Consider the following 21,366-nt stretch of genomic DNA (forward strand, 5'->3'; position numbering starts at 1 on the left):
TATCTCTGGGGAAGGAGCTGTTCTCTTTGGAGAGGGGCTTCCCACAGCCACAGAGATGCTGCAAATTATTTTGTACTATTCTACTAAATATACAAACAAATATCCCTTTCCTTTTTTTTTTCGGTTGTATTTACTGTACCACTTGAGCCCAACTGTACCCCAACTCATTTTTCCTTTAGCTGTTTTTGTTTTTGTTTTCAATAAAGTCTTGCATTTTTGCTCAGGCTGATCTTGGACAGTGATCTTCTTTCCTATGGCCTCTTGCCTAGCTGGGGTTATAGGTATGAACCACCAAGCCCAGCTTATTTGTTAAGATGTAGGAGTTGCTGACTTTTTGTCTATGTTGGCCACAAACCTTGGTCCTCTTGATCTCTACCTCCTGAGTAGCCAGGATTATAGTATGTCACCACACCTGGCAGCCTTGGTTTATGGTGAGTCATGCACCTCTCTCTCCCCTTACACTGACATGGCAAGGTGACTTCTTATCCTTGAGGACTGCTTTGTCTGTCCTTGGCATTGCTCTGTCCATGGCCCCTTGCCCTGGGAAAACCTTTGGCTTTTAACCTGTCTTTGTGGCTATCAGTAGAGTTTTTCTTTTTAAGGCATAAAGCAATTTGCTCTCCTAAGTTCTTAACCGAGGGTGACCTAACTGTATAATGTTTTCTGTAATATCATGAACACCTTCAGAATTCATTAGAAATTTTATGCTAGACATTTTCAAGCAGTCTTTCCTCCCTTCTTTTGATAGAACTGAACTAAGGCTTTATGCTTCTAAACAGTCTACCACTGAGCTACACTGTAACTCTTCACTAGGAATCTTTTATTGTAGTTATTTGAAGGAGTTTCATTTCAACCTGCCAATTTATTTATTTTATTTTTATTTTTATTTTTTTGGGTCCGGTCGTGGGACCTGAACTCTGGGCCTGGGCTCTGTCCCTCAGCTCTTCAGCTCAAGGCTAGTGCTCTACCACTTGAGCCACAGCGCCACTTACGGCTTTTTTCTTTTTGCTTATGTGGTGCTGAGGAATCGAACCCAGGGCCTCATGCATGCAAGGCAAGGGCTCTACCACTGAGCCACCTTCCCAGCCCTCAACCGGCCATTTATGAGTGTACAACATCTTGGTTTGTGTCACCTCTTCCATCTCTCCCAGCCCCACTCATCCCCTTAAGTTTTCTGGGTCCATCTTCACAAGTATACATTGAAAATTGTGACTGTATTTACCTACCCTTCCTCTCTCTACTTAGCTTCCTTGTATTCCTGATATTAAACTGTCGGTTAATTGTTCAGAGGAGTTTCACCCCTGTACATATACTGCTCTCAGCACTGAGTGGTCACTCATAGCAGTTGTGCGTCTGTTGTTTCCAGCTTAGGGGTGCTGGAAGTCTGCTCTCAGTGCTCACTACAGGTCTACAGGGATCCTCCCTTTTCTTCTCCCCGTGGGAGGAGCCATGTTTCTGTGTAATGATGAGGTTTATTATGACCTCCCTCTGGGCTGGCTCACCTCATCTCAGTTCTGTTGCCGTTTTAATTTTGCAGAACCGATCAGGAAATTCAAACCTATACCATCGCTGTCATCAATGCACTCTTCCTGAAAGCTCCTGACGAACGCAGGCAGGTGAGCTGTGTTGCTTCCATTTTTGTGTCCAGCGTTGGGAAGTGTTTGTGCAGAGGATGCTTTTTCCTTCCTCTCTGGGGGTCTTGGAGGGCTGCTTTGTGGCTCTGGCTCCTGCCATGTCACCAAGCAGGGTGTAGGGGAGGGAGGAGGTGGAGACTTGGGTAAGCCATTGACTGAAACGAGTGTTTGGCCCTAAGAACCCTTCCCTAAAATCTCAGAGCACACAAAGATGGGAGCCTGGCTGATGTGATGGCCTCTGAGGTGGAAGCCCCCAGGGTCGTCTGTCATCTAGTCATTCACCAAGGCCAGGGAGGTGTCGTCCCCATTTTTCAGAGGTGTCCTTGCCTGCTCAGGAGAACAGTAGATGCGAAAGCGAGAGAACGAGAGGGGGCAGCTGAAGATGATGCTTGTGGTGGAGATCACCATGCTCATGTATGAGAGGTGCTCTTTGCTTGGTTCTAGATCTTCTGACCCTTGGGGTCATGGGTGGGGGAACTGAGCCGTTCATTTGTATCTTTGTGTATAGAGGGGAGGGAGAATCCCTTAAAGGTACACAGAAGAAACCTAACTTTTGGGGTTCTTTGGACTATAAATTCTTTGATTCTTTCTCAAATAGGGGGAAGGAACAGTTTTGGTATGTTTTAGAATTTAGCTTAGTCCTCAAAGACCATTAATTTTTTTTAAAAATTCTACCTGTATAACATAGAATGTGTTACCCTGACCACAGTTCACTGCCATAGGAGAGTTCACTAAGGAGATCATGGCATCTGCCAGGAAATTTTTCACAAGAGTGTGGAAAGTTAACCTGCTACTCAATGCTGTGCATAGAATCAGACTTTATTTATCCTATTTATCTTATCTTCATGTTTCCAAGGATTTTAATATCAGTTATTAAATGTGAGGGATTCTGATTTGTTTTCCATTTAGGATTGTTGGTTCATTTCTAGGAGTTACATTTCCATGGTTTTATTATTGTTTTGTTTTTGTTTCCCTGCCTTTCCAAGCTCTGCCACTTGAGCCATACCTCCACTCCTAGCATTTTGCCAATTATGTAAAGATAAGAGTCAATGGGATTTTACTGCTCAGGCTGACTTTATATTATGATTCTCATATTTCAGCCTTCTAAATAGCTTGGATTATAGGCATGAGCACAGGCATTTGGCTGTATTTGTGGCTCCTAAAATTTAATTATATTTTTAGTTAAAAGAGTTGGTTTAAAAAAAAGTAAAAAAAAAAGAAAGACCAAAAGGAAAGAAGTGTGAAAGCTTCTTTCATTACCTTCCCAAAGAGAGACTTGCTACAATTTCGTAGTACCCATGTACTTTCCATGGCTGTGGGTCATCCTGCTTTGTTCTATGCAAATATTTGCCTAGTTGTGTCTTTTGTTTTGTTTGTTTTTGGTCCAAAACCAGGACTCGAACTTGATATCTAATGCTTTTGTTCAACGATGTTCACTTTCTACCAATGGAGCCACTCCCCCAGCTCAGAGTTTTGTTTGTGTTTTTAACCAACACTCGGCATACTACATGTACTGTCTTTATAGAAAACTGCTGTTAAGATTAAAACTATGTTGTAGACATCATTCCGTATTGGTGTATCTATCTATATATTTATATGTTTCTGTCATTTCAGTGCTATGAAAATCTCCCCATGGACTCTCATGTTTACTCAAACTATTCCCTAAGACAGATATCGCTCATGTTCACAAAGATACTTCTGTTTTCTCTCTGTTCTAGCTTCTGTTTCTTAGGAGAGTACTATCAAATATTCAGTTGTTCCTTAATGAAATATTTATTGTCATCTTCTGTTTGCTGAATATCATGCCTGGAACTTGGGATACAAAGAAGCACATGGAGTCCACTGTGCCCCCAAGAACACACAGTCTTATGCATATATATGTATATGTATATATATATATTTTTTGTAAGTAGATAGTCAATGACTAGTAGATGTTGGACAGGAAAAAGCCTTCTAACTATTGGCGACTATCTTGTGGCTGTCTATGTATATCTGTAATTATATCTACATTTCTATCATTTCAATGTTATAAAATCATATTAACCTATAGATGAAATAGGAGCACAAAGCATATGCTTTATTTTCTTTTTTTTGGTGACTATTGGGCTGCACTTTTCATTTGCAAAAGGATTACAATGTTTATAAAAAGCAGTATAGGAGATATATGTATAGAGGTCCTTTCGGTCTTTTGTTTGTTACCTGCTCCAAAAAAAATCACACCTAACCAAGCCAGATCAACCCTCACCCAAGAGCTACTGTATTTAGCTGGGGAAGAATCATGTAGCCGATGGTGTTTTCTGGGCTTGCTTTCAGCTTGTGTCTCAAGATGTGGTTGCCTTTGCTTTCTTGCTTTTGAGGGCAGGAAGATGACCTGATCATGGATTTCCATTTCTATGTCTTCTGTTCCCATATAAGTGTAAAAGGTGTTCACAGTCCTCCCTAGGCAGTGGGTTGGCAGGACATTGCATCAAAGCTGCCAATAGCTCTGAATTTCCATCCCTTCTTCTCTCTTGCTTGCTCTCCTTTCTGTGGTGGCATTGGCGCCATTAGGTTGATGTAGACAACAATGTTGACATCCTTGAGTGTCCTCTGACTGTAAGTCACCCATGTTCCCTCTGTGGACCCTGCTGTCTCAGTCTGCCCTCATCCATCCTGCCTGTACCCCCTGCATCCCCTCGAGTTCCTTTCCTCATGTTCTTCGCTCCCCTGGCTTTCTGTACATTTATTTTCACCTTAGTAGATATCATGGTTCTGTTGTTTTTCATTGTAGCTTAGTTTCTTCTCTATGCAATACAACTCGTAGCACCGAAAAAAAAAATCCCCAGCACAGATTGGCATTCTAGTGTCTTCCTGCATATGAGCAGTATTTTGACGTTTTCTTAGTGTGTCCCAAGGCTGTGGCTTGACTATGAAATTTCTCCCTTATTCCTTCCAAAGAGGGCCTGTGAATCATTTCATTTCATAAAACCATCCTCAAGTACTCTGCTGAGGCCAGGAGAGGCTGGAGCACAATTTATATCATGCAGAAGCCACGGGAGAATTCCACAGCATCACATCTGGCCAGATATTTGTCCATCTGAAACCCCATGTGGTTCATTTGCATAGCTTACTGATCCAGCTCTAGAGTGTATGCCATTTGCCCTTGGTTCTACACGCAGGTAGATGAACTTGCTTTTAGGTGAGTTAGGGATTTTAGGGTGATGGTTCTCCAACATCAGGATGTCCTTGCTGTGGGTGTGTGTTGTCTGGTCATCTTCATACAATCTAAGAAAAGCGGGTACAGGGTCCTTCCTCTACCCACTCAACAGCTCAAAGCTAGCTCTTTACCACTTGAACCACACCCCCACTTCTTCTTTTTGCTGGTTAATTGGAGATAATTCCAGTCTCCTGGGGCTGGCTTTGAACCAGATTCTCAGATCTAAGACATCTGATTGGCTGGCCAGAATTACAGGTATGAGCCACTGGTGCCCAGCCTCCGATGTACTTTTTGAGTGGAAAACCATTAGTTTCTGGAGAGTGATTTTTCTAGAAGGAAAAAAGTTCCATATATATATGTATATATATGTATTCATATATATATGCCTTTGTGCTTGGTTTTTATAATCCAAATGGAATATCCAGCCTTATGGAATACTAGTACCTTCCAAGGCCACAGTTTTCTAAGAAATACTGCTGATATCCAGGCCCTGAAGCACACAGGAAGAATGGCACTTGGTTGTGTGGAAAAGCATGCCTGTCTTTCTAACCAAAGCCTTTGTGTGGGGTGTTTTTCTTCCCCAGGAAATGGCAAATATTTTGGCTCAGAAGCAGCTGCGTTCCATCATTCTAACAGTGAGTACCTAACTGGGGAGGAAGGGCCTGGTGCAACTTTAGTGTCCCTTCTGTGACTGATCTGCACTTTGTTCTCCACTGTTTGGTGAAGGGTAGGGCTAGGAAGGAGGGAAGATGGTGGGCTCTGAGAGTCAGAATCAACATACAGGAAGTGTCCTTCATAGTGGACCTACTGTAGGAGTAAAAATGACATGATTGGGCCTCTGGGCTGGAGCCCGCCTTCCTGTGGTGGTTTTCTACACATACGGTTTAGCTTTGCAAGGAAAGGAATCAGAACTCCACAACTTCTAATACCTAGCACCATGGTGCTGCCCCAGTTTTTCTGGGGGAAAGCAGTTTACTTTTCCCTGAGTTGTGAGCTGGAGATTCAAGCACTGAGACAGCGGTAGCTCCCTGTGCCATGATGGTGTTGGCTTCTTGGCAGTGTTCCTGCACTGAGTTTGCTTCTGTACGGTGGGAACAATGTTGCTTTAGTGCTTGGAAGTTGGATGCGTGGGTAGGGGACTATGATGGTGGTGACACCATTTGCCCCTCTGTGACCTGGGGGAGCCAGGGCCCGACCCTTTCCTTTAAGAGCCTCCCTACCCTCTGTTTCCTCTTCTGCACACAGTAGATCTTTTCCTGCCTCTGGGTCATCAGGGAGAGCTCTGAGCTCACATGTATGTTGGCTTTCCTTCTGAAGGGTGAGCCACCAGGCTTCATTCCTGGTTGCATCTAGATGCAGACTGCCCAGCCACTGCTTGGGCCTGTTGATGATGTCTACTTTGTGGTCTGCCCTTTCTTTTATTGGTAAGTATTTTAACACTGGCATCTATTCCTGCAGCATGTCATCCGTGCCCAGCGGGCCATCAACAACGAGATGGCCCACCAATTATATGTTCTCCAAGTGCTCACCTTCAACCTCCTGGAAGACAGGATGATGACCAAAATGGACCCCCAGGATCAGGTGGGTGTGCATGTAACAGCAGTAACATGTGACAAACAGAAAGTGCAATGCCACCAGCCATCTTTCTGCTAGCTACTCTGAATCCTGGAGTTTGTGAGGATCCTATAAGTATTATATTACCTTCTTAGGGCTTGGGGATATGGCTTCTCAATATAGGTGAATACCTATAGATAATAAAACCAATTGATCATAGCTGGGTGCTGCTGGCTAACAATTGTCATCCTAGATAGGAAGCTGAGATCTGAAGGTCCTGGTTCAAAGCTAGCCAGGCAGGAAAATCTGTGAGACTCATACCTTCTATTAACTAGCAAAAACCTGGAAGTGGAATAGCTCAAGTATAGAATGGAAGCCTTGAGTGAAAAAGCAAAGTAAGAGCATGGGGATTTGAGTTTGAGCCCCAGTGCTAGCAATAAATAAAGGCTTCCATTAGGCCCTGAACATGCATGTGGTTTTTTGTTTGGAGAATAAGGGAGTAATTTTAAAGTGGAAGCTCACTGGCACTGAGTATATTCACATTGTTATGAAAACATTACCAAGTGTCATCAGGCAAAACTGAATTTCTGGGTCCCCTAAACAATAACTCCATTTGAGCTATCCTGTAACCCCTGGCCAGCTTGTTCCATTTTGCTTCCTGTTGCTGTGGTGTGGCTACACAGAAGTATTCTAGGCAACACTTGTCACCCATTATCTGCCTTATTTCACTCCACCTAGTACCTTTAAGGTTTGTCCTTATGGTCACAATTTTTGTGTGCTGTCCCTGACGGTTTGTGCTCAAGGCTAGCACCCTATCACTTGAGCCTCAGCTCCACTTCTGGTTTTTTGGTGGTCAGCTGGAGATAAGAGTCTCATGGACTTTCCTACCTGAGCTGGCTTTGAACTGGTATCCTCAGATCTCAGCCTCGTGAGTAGCTAAGATTACAGGCCTGAGCCACCGGCACTATGGAATTCTGTTCCTGCTGTATGTGAATGTCATGTGCTCATCCATTTACTATGGATGGACAAGGAAGGGCACAGGGGTTGGTTCTTCTTTGGTATCTTCCTTTTATTTTGGTTTCCTGTTAGTTTTGATGATGTGTCCTTGATTAGTGGAGTAAAAGATCCATTGCGACTGCAGAACTGCTCACGGGCCTTGTGAGCCTCTTGCTTTGTAGGTGGCAGTGGGCCCTCCCAGACTCTACCTCAGCCTGTGCCCCTCACTTCCTCCCTTCCCAATTAGGACCTCATCTAGGCCAGGCCCCTGGTGACTGGTTACCAATATTCCACATGAGATGGCAGCTGGGGTCACTGGAGAGATGCCAAGCTTGAGAAGCTGGGGGAGGGGCAAAGGGCAAAGTGTGCTCAGCTCTCCTTTAGAACATGGCTTGACTTTTATCTGGTTTTCTTTTACTCTAAAGCATGATTCATTTGGACCCTGGGGGTGAAGAAAAAGAGAGTTGATGTCACTTTGCACAATGACAGCAGATTCCTCTCCCTCCCTCATTCTAGGCTCAAAGAGACATCATATTTGAACTTCGAAGAATTGCTTTTGATGCGGAGACTGAACCTAATAATAGCAGCGGCAGCGTGGAGAAACGCAAGTCCATGTACACCCGGGATTACAAGAAACTTGGCTTCATTGTAAGTGAGTTCTCTCCTTCCACTCCCTGGGTGACCTCAGCCGCTGCCACAAGCGTGTGGTCCTTGTGTGCTCTGTAAAATCGCTTCCACATTTCCAGATGTTAAACAGCATCACGTGGCAGTTTCTTCTGGCTGCAGGGGATGGAATAAGTTGCACAAGTGTGAGTGAGTGCTGCGTTTGTTTACTCGGTGGTGATTAAGTGTAGCCAAGAATAATCAGTCTGGAACGCATGTGGCTTTCCTCAGACCTGCTCCTTCCGATGGGGCTGAGGGATGGAGACAGTTCTGGATGCGTCTTACGATTTGGTGTGGGACTGAATAACTTACACACGTCAAGTCCACATCAGAATCCAACCCAGAGTCTCCTGGAATGTATGTAACACATCACAAGATTTGTACAATTTATGTTTTCCTGAGAGCTTTGTCTTGCTGAAGACACCAATATGGTTGTTATCCTTTGGGTGTTATTGTTGTTGTTGATTATTTGCTTTTTTCAGTCTGTGAATCTGAACCTAATGTGTCCAGAACAGACTCTTTTTTCCCCCTCCATAACACCACTTTATGCATGTTATAAAAACTTTACAGGAATGTGCCTCTACTGCTTGACTTCTGTACTTTATAATTTATCAGACTTTTTACTTCATATATATGTACATAAACTATATACATAAACTATATATGTATATCCTTACATATGTATACATACACAAAGTATAAATTTTATATATAAAGTACAAATTCTGCCCTATAGTTTACTTTAAACCACTGTCTTTTGAAAAGACTTAAATCATAAGAAAAAGTTCCATGCACTTACACATGTAGTTGGCATGTCTGAGAAGTCTTCCTTTATTTATGTCTATCTCCATTTCTAACTGTTCTGATTTTCCCTAAATTTCTTATGGTGTGACATACTCTGTCAGCTTTTGTTTCTGAGAGTTTATCTTTTCTCTTGAAAGTTATCTAAACTTGAAAGTTACTTTCTCTGCACATAGGATTCTAATTTGAATCCCTGCCTCCCCTCTCCCTCCCCTCCCCCGAAAATGTTGCCCTACTGTCTTCTCACTTGCTTTTGATGAGAAATATGCTGTTCTCCTTTTGCTATTTTCTGCTGCCCTCAGAATCCCTGAGGGGCTTGATTATGATCACTTTTGGTGTCTTTTCCTTTGCCCCCAACCTGACCCACACACATGCTATGTACTTAGATCTGTGTGTTCATGGTTTTCATCAAGTTTTTTGAAATTTTAGCTTTATTCAATTTTTTGCTTCTCTCTTTGAATAGAATCCTTAACTTTTTTTTTTTTTTTTGTAGCAGTCCTGGGGCTGTGTGCTGTCCTTAAGCTTTTTTTTTTTTTCTGACTCAATGTTTTGAAATCACTTACTCATCTGCAATTACAGTACTGCACCCATTATTTATGCACACATAACCCTGATCACATTATTAGGATGACTTTATAAAACTCATTTTTATGATAAATATTTTCAAAGCTTTCCATAGGGCTCAGTTGCTTCCAATAAGCATCTAGTAATTCCACGGTCAAACTATATTAAAATCCTTTCCTTAGTACCTCTTTAGTTAAGAGTTGTTAAGTTTGTAGTGTTAGTCTCAATGTCCTTCCTAATAAGGGATTCTTTTTTTTTTTTTTTTTTTTTTTTGACGACCTACTCAGCTTTTTGGCTTGCCTTGCAATGATACTCTGACATCATTTTTGTTCTATCATATCCTGTATTTTGACCTGGGAGTTCCATTTGACTGTTTAGTTGAATTGAAGTTAAAAAATGCTGGTGAATAGGGTCATGACTGACAGGACAGGTGCAGATTTGTGATGATGACCAAGCTGTTCTTGCTCAGCTGACAGAGCTCTTTCCCAGACATTCAGCCTGGTGAAGAAGGGACTTCACTCCCCTGCCTTCTAAGTTTACTTTTGTGTCCTGAGCAAGGCATGTCTAAATTCCCTGGAAGTTTTGCATAATCCATATTCTTCAAGTCAAATTTCCAGAGAGAGTTCAAGGCCTGTGCATTTCAGCATCACTCCAAAGTGATTTTGCTGCCCTCTTCTGGTGCATGGGTTGCCTTTGGGTTCCTCTGTGCTACTGTAGCTCCACTGTCCTCCTTCTGCCACTGCTTTGATTTCTCACGAACTATGCCAAAAATGTCTGCCATTTTCAGGGCTGATTGTACTTCTGCTCTAGTCCTTCGTGATTGGCAGCAGAGAGCAGAGTCATAGGGAAAGGAGGGTGTGAAGATCGAACAGGCCTAGGCTTGTAAATGGGAAGGGGCTAGGGAGTGGGAAAGATAGCTCTTTTTATTTCCAGGCTTGGTCCTTGTATAAAATCACCAGTTTTTACCATGAGTCAAAATAGGGGTGAATTTTCTCAATGTGGCTCCATCTATGTCAGATGACTCTTACTTAGGGTGTTGGGACATCTCTGTCTCTGTTTTCTATGCCTGGAAGGTGCCCTGTCTCATGAGTGCTGAATGAAGAGCGATGTAGGGTTTCATTGTACATTGACTTGGTCTGGTTTTCTGGCCTGTAGAATAATTTGAACCTCTAATGTTGTGGGTGTGGCTCAAGTGGTAATGGTGTGGCTCAGGCAGCAGGGGTCATGGTCTGAGTGGTAGCTTGCCTCCCTAGCAAGCAAACATGAGGCTCTGAGTTTACAACCAGTACTTCCAGGGGGTGGAGATGGGAGGGGTAGAATTTGTAGGACTAATTCTCCCCTTCCCCCCACCCCCAACACACACTTTCCTGCAACAACTTGTAAAGTTATTTTGGAAAAAAAGTAGAACTCAAATGGACAATAACCAACAGGAGACATAGGGTTTTCTTTTTAAAATTATTATTAGTATATATGATACTCTTTCAGTTTAGATAGTTAGTTTAGATATTCATGATGTTCTTTTAGCTTTTAATTTTAGAACTTCCCCAAGACCAAGATCTTGCATCAGACAGTTGAGAAGCTGGAAGGACTGTTGATTAATGATTTATAGGGCAGCAAGCCAATAACTTTAGAAAGCTGCTTTCACTTTTACACACCCAGCCAGGCAAACTTTCTCAAATACTAGGAGCAAACTCACTCTGCTACCTACAGGCCATGTGGCAGAAACACTGTCAGCTGGCTCAGGGCAGGCCGGGGGCACCCTGGAATTGTACGCAGAGTTCTGCCTGATTCTCTGTCACCAAGCAAGATAACCTTGCCTGTTTCCACTCACTGTCCTGGTCTGAGATTAGAGATTCCTTTTGAGATTTGCATGATGTTGTTTTGCCTCCAAGCAGGCTTGGGAGTCCAGTGGATCTAGACTGAAATTTTAGCTGTCTCCCTTCTGGCCCATGGGCCAGTGGTCTGTCCTCAACCTGTGTGCCCTTCGCTTTCTTCAGCTGTGAAACTGGCAACAACTTTGTGAGTTTAGGATCATTGGAGACCTTGTGAGATTGTGGACGAGTGGCCAGCATAGGGCCTGGGCCTAGGGAGTACTTGGCTGATGATCCTCACTCCAGGGAGCACTTGGCCAGTGGTCCTCTTCACTCCAGGGGATACTTAGCTGATGGTCCAACTCCAGAGAGCACCTAGCCCATGTTCCTTCTCAACCCAGGGAGCACCTCGTCCATGATCCTTCTCGTTCCAGGGAGTACTTGGCCGATGGTCTTTCTCACTCTGAGGAGCACCTAGTCAATGTTCCTTCTCATTTCGGGGAGTAGTTAGCCGATGGGCCTCCTCACTCTCAGGAGCACTTAGCTCATGCTCCTTTCCACTTCTTCTCTGGGAGCACACATTAGAAAAGCCACAGGTAGCTTTTGGATTTGCTCAAAGTGGAAGTGAGCATCTCTCCCCAAGGCAGGGGCAGTTCATCAAAGGAGATAAACAAGTAGACTTGGCTGTGGGAGGGAGGGAAAGATAATGGAGAATGTTAAATTCAGAAGGGTTTGAGATATGCAGTCAGTCCTCATGACTCACGGATTCCTGTACTTGCAAATTCCTCTACAAAGAAAAATGTTTGTAATCCCCCAAATGCATAAACTTTAGCTACCAAGACTTCCAGGCCCTTGAGTGATCTGTAGGAAATGTCTGCATGGGACCATCAAGTGAAGCATTTGAAGTCAGTTATTAAGCCCAAGGTTCCCTTTCTGGGACTGGGTAGAGGGTTTCAGACATGCAGAGGCTGCTGTGTGGTTCATGCTGGGGAGCGCCTTGCACATGCAGTGAGAGCTTTCTTGTCTTGGGAGCTTGATCTCAGGATTGGCTGCCTCCTCCATGCTTCAACTGATCACACATCCCCCATGCTCATTTGAAATGCTGCAGACCTAGTTCTAAGGAGATCTAGGTACTGTCTGGCTTCCTTGACAGATAACACTGACCTGAAATTAAACAGCCACCAGGTGGTGCAAGAGCACAGCCATTAGACCTTGGCCCAGAGCTGGCTGGGGTGCCTGCTCCATTGTAGGCTGTCCTGGGAGCCTGTGGGGTTTGAAGTTGAGGGACCCACTCATGGGCCTCAGAGTCTCCTGCATCAGTGTCTATTTGGAATTAGAAGCATTCCAGGATGCGGGGATGAGGGAGGCGGTGGTACCCATTCAGTGGAGTGTGCCTCTTCTTCCCTCTCCTAAATTTCACGCCCAGTGACTTCTCTTATGATGTTGTTGGAAGCTTATAAGCATGGCATAGCCCATCAGGATGAGCTAGTGCATTGAAGACCTATTTGAACATTAAGTATTGAAAACAACAAAAGTGAAAACATATTTGAGGATTTAAAAGTTTGCATAGTTGAGTATATTAGCTCCCACTTGTAATCCCAGCTACTAGGGAGGTTAAAGATGAGAAGATTATGTGTCAAGGCCAGGTTGGAGAAAAAAAATCAGGGAGACCCTATTTCAACGCTAAAAGTTGGCCGTGGTGCCCTGGGCCTCTCATCCCAGCTCCCTGAGCGGCACGAGTCGGAGGATTGATATCTGAAGCTTGAGAGTAAAGCAACACCTTGCCTGAAGAGTAAATGAAACAAAAAAGAACTGGAGATATAGCTTACATACTAAGGGGCCTGCCTGGCAAATGTGTGAGGCCCTGAATTCAAACTATGGCACAAATAAGCAGGTAATGAAAAAAGTCTAGTCCAAATGTATACCAGTGATGGCTTAGAGAGATCAGGCTGGTAAATGGAGTCACAGTGAACCAGAGTTGCTGACGGGGAATACTGGGTGTGAATTCTGGTGGTCGTATTGGAAAGTAAGTAGCGACTTGCACACTGTGTCTGTGTGTCATGTGTTTCTTTTGTGTTTTTGTGTCATTGTGCAGGTCATGGTACTCTGTCTGTTTGGTTTCATATGTGTTGACTGCAGGTGTCTGAAATGTACAGCCACAGGAAGTTGTAGCCAGTAGGAGAAAGGAACTTTGGAATGATGTCCAGCTTTCCTTCCTGTGGTTGGACCCTGCTGGATGGGCTCTGGCCCAGGGCTCTCATGAAGCCAGGGTAGTGTCAACATATTTCCTAATGATGCCAGTGGGGAAATCAAAAGTGCCACAGGTCGGATCAGGCCTGGCGTTGCACAAATCTGTACACCCAGCTACCAGAAAGGCAGATATGGGAGAATTACCAGGCAAAAAAGTTAGTGAGAGCCTGTCTCAGAGAACAAGCCGGGAATGGCGATTCACATCCATAATGCCCAGAGGCACAAGTAAATGGATCATGGTCCAAGTGTGAGACCCTATCTAAAAAAATAACTAAAGCAAAAAGAGGTTAGAGGGGGTGGTAGGGTGCCTGGCTAGCAATCACAGGCCCTGAATTCAAAGCCCAGTAACACACACACACACATTTACACAATACATGCATGCACATAGATGCATGCATATACACAGTACATACAAGCACACATGTACACATCTACACACATGTACACACGTGCAGATGCATGCACACTCGTACATGTATACACACATATATATGTGCCCACACAAGCTCTACTTAGAATATTTACAGGTTTTTTTTCCCCTTGACCCATCTTTGCTGTCTAGCTGCCCTGGGAATGTCTGTTCCTATGTGGGGCAAGTAGCTTGCAGCCGCATTGTTCACTCGCAGTGTGAACACTCTGGCTGTAGCTCACCTGGCCTGCAGTGCCCTGATGGCAGCTTCTGTCTGGTGCTTTTGCCTTTGTGCTGTGTTGATTCTCCTCTTACCCAGCAGGGGTAGGGTACGAAGAACACGGGAGAAACAGGAGAGTGGAAGGGTTCCATCCCAGAAACTCCCACAACAACCTGTGTGTCCTGCAGAGGGGACACTTGGATAACTGTGGTTTTGAAACATTCGATATTTTTTAAGGAAATACTTGAAAGGACTTCTGAAAACTTGTTACAGTTCATTGCTGGGATGATACTCGAGTTTCATTCTCCTAGGATTTTTTTTTTTTTACAACTGTGATTAATTTCAACTCCAGATAGAATCAGTCTGAGCTGGTTATTGAAAATGAGATGTGTAGATCCCCAGGTTTCTTCTGCTCCTGGTTTTCCCTCCTTTATTCCCCTTTGCAGTTTGCTCATATTGGATCCTAGTAGACACAAGTGGATCTGCTCTGTGGCCACAAGGGGGCATGCGTAGCCAAAGCATGGGAGCCCACAGCTGCTCTTCTGAAGAGCAGCTCAGGTATGTTTCACAGTATGGAGAAGTTAGCCTTCTACACGTGGGTAGGAATTTTCCCCAGATAAGTCCTTCCTTGTTCCATTTTTAGGTTACGAGGCATAGGAACTCAGTGCCCTTTAGGAGGTAACTTACTAACCGGCACAATTATCTACCTCTTACTGTACCATGCTGACCTTCTCCCATGTCCCCCTTTTGAGAAGAGTCTTGCTATGTAGCACATGCTGGCATTGAACTAATGTCCCTCCTTCCTCAACTTCCCAAATGCTAGGATTATGTGCCACACCATCTCCAGCTTTTGTGACACTCTCTCGAAAGGGTATGGACCAGTATGTCTGATGAGGATCTGGACTTGGATGAGAGCTTATGGGCCTCTGGTTCTGATGACAGGGCTTCATAGGTGTCCAGAATCTCTCCATGGGAACTTTGTTGCCCTGGGAGGATGCCCTGAGCATCTCTGAATACAGTATTTGAATCTGAGCATCCTTGAGAACAGTGTTGGTATTTGTGGGTAGCTGAGACAAAGAGAATGAAGAAAAGGTCTATGAGAGACTTAGGATTCCCTTGGCCCTGACCACGACACCTGGACCTGTGCCTTCTGTATTTGTCTTTATCTCAAGGCCTTATGCAGTCACAGTAGTTTTTGTTTTTGTTGTTGTTGTTGTTGTTGTTTTGGTTGGTCATGGGGCTTGAACTCTGGGCTTGGGTGCTGTCCCTGCATTCTTCAGCTCAAGGCAAGCGTTCTACTGCTTGAGCCACCAGCGCCACTTCCGGTTTTCTAGTGGTTTTTATTGGAGATAAAAATCTTACGGACTTTCCTGCCTGGGCTGTATTTGAACCACGATCCTCAGATCTCAGCCTCCTGAGAAGCTAGGATTACAAGTGTGAGCCACTGGCACCTGGCTACAGTCACTAGTTTTTATTCAGTTTCCATCGTTCCAAGCATGCAGCATTGCCCAAATGTCCTACAGAGCTCTGAATTCTATGTGAGATGATCTTGGGGGAGTGGTGTGTGCCTACACATCTCGCCACACATACACTCGGATGTATGTGCTTTGAGTCTGTGAGGATGCTGTGTATACTCCACAAGCCACTCCCTGGCGAGGGCTTCTAATTGTGGACATGACATTCGGTCTCTGTAGGAATTCAGATTACTGAAATCTTCCAATGGGAAAGGACAGAACTTGTCAGAGAATCTCACAGTGACATAAGAACTGTCCCCAGGAGGGCATCACACCACACTTTTCATTTGGGGTGGAGAGGAGACAAAGATGGAGAAAGAGAGAGAGACAGAGACAGAGGGACAGAGAGAGAAGGTGGGTTTACCATTTCAAGGGGTTAATGATCTCCCCAAAGGCTGCCATGTTGCGTCAGGACTTACAGACATACTTGCTTTTCATTGTTGAGTTGGTTAGCTAACGCAAATGAAGCAAATGGAGCATGTCTTGGCTCTTTTGAAAAGTGTGTCTTTTCTGCGTCCCTCCCCCTTCCCACCCAGATCCTCTAAGGGGACACCAGGGACACGCTCCATCCAGAATCTTTGAGAAAACCAACACAGGCTTGTTTAAATTGCCATGGGTTTGTCTTGCTGGACATGATATGACCATTCACCTGGGTTGTGCTCTTCCCCACGCCCAACCTTGCTTCTCCAGAGACTGGACAGATATTCTCCATCTGAACCCAGCAGGAGCAGGGCCCCGTTCTTATCTGGGGTCGGAAGCAGAATGATGCTTGCTTCTCACTGAGAAATGCACTTTTGATTTTCCAAGGGCTCTGGGAACTTTCCCAAGTGTGCATGGCAGCAAGTGGCACGGCCAGTGTGTGGCCAGCTCTGCCCTGATGTGCTGTGCTGTCTCCAGGCTGCTGGCTGAAAGGCCTCCATCTCTCCGCAGAAGCTGTTGCAATGGGTGCTCTTAGGCCGAGCAAAGTGATGAGGGAAGATCCGGTTTGATGATCAAGCTTCTGCATGCCCATCTTTTTGATTCCGGGGGAACCCCAAAATTGGCCTTTCTCCCATTTTCCATGGAGCCTGAAGCAAAACATTGTGATTTAGCTTCTCTTGGCCTTCCTGATTTCTGTATTTATGGATCTCATCTACTAAGACATGTTCTTCTTAGCTCCCCAGAAAGGTTTGCTTGCATCCCTCCTGCAGCTGCTCCTTCATTCCTGAGCACTAGGGGGAAGAAGGAGGGTAGGTACAGGCCACTGGAAGGAGGGGGAGACCTACTGATCTGAGGGGATCCAGCCCAGGGACTGAGATTGGGAACAGGTCTCATAGAAGAAGAGCCAGTCTAGTGGGCCCAACTGGGAATCCACAATCGGTATCTCAGACACGGAGGGGAAGTTTGGGTTACAGAGGTCTGGCCTTCCATTGGTCATTTGTAGGAAACTCTGAGAAAGATGGCCTCCCATTGGTCATGTAGGGCATGTTCACAAAGCAGAATAGAGCCAGTCTACCAGAGACTATGAATTGATTGATTTGTGACTGTAGTTACAGGAGATGTATTATTTAGTGCATGGTGCCAGTGAGCTTGAAGTCACAGGGATGAGTTAGGAAGAAACCATGGCCTTCATGATATTACTGTTAGTGAACTTCCTGTCACTCTGGACCTCCATGTATATGCCTCTCTCTCCGTCCCAACTCTCTTCTCTCCTCTACAGTTCCCAGCTAGTTCCATTGTTACTTCTTATAGGTGACTCTGCTGGGAACTGTCCTAGCTCCAGGTCCTTTCAGTGTCAGCATAGGTCACCTGGCATGGTTCTTACTAACCTGACATGAGTGAGTCAAATTAATGATCTTACCATTCAAAACCATAGATGTGTATTTGTGTGTGTGTGTGTGTGTGTGTGTGTGTGTGTGTGTGTGTGTGTGTGTGTGTGTGTGTGTGTAATCACTGGTAGTGGTTTATATATATTATAAGAAAAATACAGATTATGGAATGCCCTTGTAATCTGTCAAGGGAATTTGTGGACTTTGTTCATGGAACCTGTGGGATTTCCTAGTGGAGGGGGGATGATAGAGATGAACCTCAAATAATGCTTTTTGTAGGAGATGGGATTATTCCTTTTTGCTCCTCCCCCACACCCCTAAATACTATGTTGAAACCTAATCCTTAATGCGGTGATATTAAAAAATGAGATTTAGCTGGGTGCTGGTAGCTCTTGTTTGTAATCCTAGCTACTTGGGAAGCTAAGATTGGGAGAATTGTATTTTGTAGCCAGCCTTCAAACGTTTGCAAGACTCCATATTAGTCATGAGCTGGGCACAGTGGCACATACTTGCTATCCCAGCGATGTGGGAGGTTGAGATCAGTAGGATTATAATCCTAGGCAGGTTTGGGCAAATAAAGTTTGTGAGATTCTACTTCAAGAGACAAAAGCTGGGAGTGGTGGTGTGTGCTTATATTTGGTTTAAATAAGAGGATCATGGTTCTAGCTGGCCTGGGCAAAAAAGGGAGGCCCTATATGTAAAATAACCAGAGCAAAAAGGTGACTAGAGATGTGGCTCAGGTGGCAGAATGTCTGAGTAACACATGAGAAGTCCTGAGTTCCATCCTGGGAACTACCAAAAAACGAAAGAAAAGAAAAAGAGGGGCTGGGAAGGTGGCTCAGTGGTAGAGCGCTTGCCTTGCATGCCTGAGGCCCTGGGTTCGATTCCCTCGCACCACATAAGCAAAAAGAAAAAAGCCGGAAGTGGCGCTGTGACTCAAGAGGGCGAGTGCTAGCTTTGAGCTGAAGAGCTGAGGGACAGTGCCCAGGCCCAGAGTTCAGGCCCCACGACCGGACCCCCCCCCCAAAAAAAAAGAAAAAAAGAAAAAAAGAAAAAGAAATGAGATCTTGGGGAGGGGACTGATGCTTCTATAAAAGAGGTGCAGGGCACTTCACCCATCTCCTTATGGGGAGGGAGGGACTGTTGAAGATGCCATTTGAAGCAGGCACTGAATCGGCTGTGACCTCCACCTTGGACATGCAGACAGATGAGAGATGGATTTCCATCGTCATAGCTGCCCAAGTAGACAGAGACACTTGAATTACTGGTGGGGCGGTTAGTTGGAGGTCCATTCAAAATAAAAATGATGCTTAGCACTCAATATTTGCTTGAAGCATGCGATAGTGATATCTGAAGCTAAAGAAAATTCAGCTAAGAAACTATGATGAACAGAGAGGGAAAAGAGTTGTGCTGACATGGAGCTCCTGGAAAACTTCTCCTGTCTTTCCCCATCAAGTCCTAAACTTGAGTTTGAGAACTTTCCAGGGGGATCCAGACCCCAGAGCATTCTGGGTAAGGAGTGCCAGCGATGTGGTTACACCAGAGAAACACTGTTTGCTACAGCAGAAGCGTGGAGAAGAAAGGGAAGTCACAGCCTCTTGGGTGGGAGATTGAAAACCCCAGCCTTCAGGTGGGAGGGAAGGGGAAGCCCATCAGGAATGTTGCAATGGTGGTAGGCCAATGAAGGTGGAGGGCTGGTAGTGGAGGGGGTGCTGTCACAGAATCGAGTTAGGATATGCAGAGCTGAATGCAACCAAGAGACATAAGGACGGAAGGAAGTCTGGAACACAGGGAGCATGCTGGCAGGCCAGAGTCAATCAATTAAAAGTCTAGAGGACTTCTGGATGCCTAAGCATGTTTGCTTGAGACAAATTGTATAGGAGACTCTTGGAATCTTAAGAACATATGGTTCCAAGGAGACTGCCACTGAGAAATACCACTCAAAGTCAGGATTCACTGAGTTCAGTACTGAATGACTGCAGTACATAACGCCCAGCTCCCACTAAAGATGTGCATGTGTGCATGTGTGCATGTGCATGCACACATGCAAGAGGCTATGTGTTTTAATGTGCATGAATATGAATGTGCGCTCTTGCATGTGCATACACGGGGGATGTGTGTTTACATGTGTGTGCATGTATTAGAGTGTGTCTGTGAGCCTGTATAAAGTGCATGAGAGGATGTGTATGCACACTCATGCACACACAAGGGTGTGTGCACGTGTGCATAAACAAGGGTGTGTGTGTGTGCATGAAGCTGTGTGTTTGCATGTTTGCTTGTATGCATGAGAGTGTGTGCACCCCTGCACCACCAGGAGGGAAAGTGTGTAATGGGATAGCCTGGCAGCATAGGGACTCTGACTGTTGTAAGCTAGGAAGCTGAAATGATACTGCTCCTAGAAAAAGCGTTTGCTGCAGTCTTATATTTAGGGTTTCTTAGTGACTCAGCACTGTGTACACACTGCGGCCTTATTTTTAGTCTGGATTCTAAGCAAGTGCCTCAGGCTGGGGCTCCCAAGGAGGCCACCCACTCCTGAGCTCCCGCCCTGCCAGGGAGCTCGGGTCACTCTTTGCCAGCAAGTCCTCCACAGAGCCTTCCCCGCCTGCTTGCTGCTTATGTAATAGCTTTCATCCCCACTCACTTCCCATGTGAGAAACATTACCCCTTTCTTCCAAGAGAGCTCTGTAAAACTACCAGCCAGCCAGGGGCCTGGGTCAGGTGAGCATGCAGGCCTTTGACAGCCTAGCCCCTGCCTGGAGCAAGAGTTTTAAGCTCACTTAGTGTCCCTCCTCCTGTGAATTCCTGCCTGCCTCTTGGGGAAACCAAAGGGAATCTAATCAACACACTCATGAGGTCAGGTTTTAAAGGAGCTGGGAGGGGTGCAGGTATTGTTGAATTCGGCAAGTCCTGCACCAAACTTCCCTCTTCCAGGCCAGCCCACTTCTGCAATGTTTTCTTTCATGAAGTCTTTCCTCCTCCTCCTCCTCCTCCTCCTCCTCCTCCTCCTCCTCCTCCTCCTCCTCCTCCTCCTCCTCCTCCCCCTCCTCCCCCTCCTCCCCCTCCTCCCCCTCCTCCTCCTCCAGCTCAGGGCATCATGCTTGCTTGGCTGCACCATTGAGCCATATTTCCAGCCCAGTCTTTTCACGCAGGTATTAAACTATGATAAGAAAGCGTGGAGACTTCTGCTCTCCCCTTGGTTTTGGGGTTGGTAAATGATGATATTGGATTATATAATGCTGATCTGATCTGAGAGGCCACAGCCACCTGCAGAGCAAAGTAAAAGCAGTGTCTTGGAGGGCAATGAGTTTTTTGTGATCTATAGTCTGTCATTAGATAGCATAGCATAGTTTATTCATTTATTGACTTTTTGTTATCACCTCAATTGTGGTTTATGAACAGTAAACTATTCATCTTTTCTGGGTTTTTCATCAGCCATGAAGATTTCTGATAAATATCATCATTCCTTTCTTATATAAGAAGGGCAAAACAATAAACTAAATCTCTAGAAATCTGATGATTTCCTTGTAAAGAGATTCAGGATCTAAGACTGTTTTAACTTCCTGAAATCCTCAGGCTATTGTAGAGGGTTACAGGCCCACTTGTTCATACAATCTACACTGATGACATGATTCTTTAAAATGAAACATAGGCTGACTTGTGGTGGCACCTGCCTATCATCCCAGCGAGAGGTCAAGAGGATCATAGCTTGAGACCAACCAGGGAGAAAAGTTAGGGAGATTTCATCTCACAAAACAAGCCAGGTTTGGTGGTGCACATCCTGTAATCCCAGCTACAAGGAAAACACAGATAGGAGGGTTCTAGTCCCAGTCTGGTGTTGGGCAAAAATGTGAGATCATAGCTGAACCAATAAACATTGCAGAAAAGGCCTGAGGATATGACTTGAACGGTAAAGCACCTGCCTTTTTATATATATGATATACACCGT

The 21,366-nt window shown here is 44.9% G+C and overlaps 1 protein-coding gene across 8 annotated transcripts in view; it reads left to right on the forward strand.

The window, feature by feature from the left end:
- The window catches only part of Elmo1 (engulfment and cell motility 1), a 444,820-nt gene that overhangs the window by 158,894 nt on the left and 264,560 nt on the right, over nt 1–21,366 (forward strand). For 7 of the 8 annotated variants that reach the window (XM_070014214.1, XM_070014221.1, XM_070014216.1 and 4 more), the window contains 4 exons: nt 1,538–1,616; nt 5,415–5,465; nt 6,289–6,411; nt 7,897–8,028. In XM_070014214.1, coding sequence (XP_069870315.1) covers nt 1,538–1,616; nt 5,415–5,465; nt 6,289–6,411; nt 7,897–8,028 — 385 coding nt within the window. The remainder of the gene's footprint in view (nt 1–1,537; nt 1,617–5,414; nt 5,466–6,288; nt 6,412–7,896; nt 8,029–21,366) is intronic. The other variant, XM_070014220.1, reaches the window with a different exon arrangement.

Source organism: Dipodomys merriami, unplaced genomic scaffold (genome assembly GCF_024711535.1).
Source record: "Dipodomys merriami isolate MVZ:Mamm:240054 unplaced genomic scaffold, mDipMer1.0.p SCAF_94, whole genome shotgun sequence".
Taxonomy (NCBI): Eukaryota; Metazoa; Chordata; class Mammalia; order Rodentia; family Heteromyidae; genus Dipodomys; species Dipodomys merriami.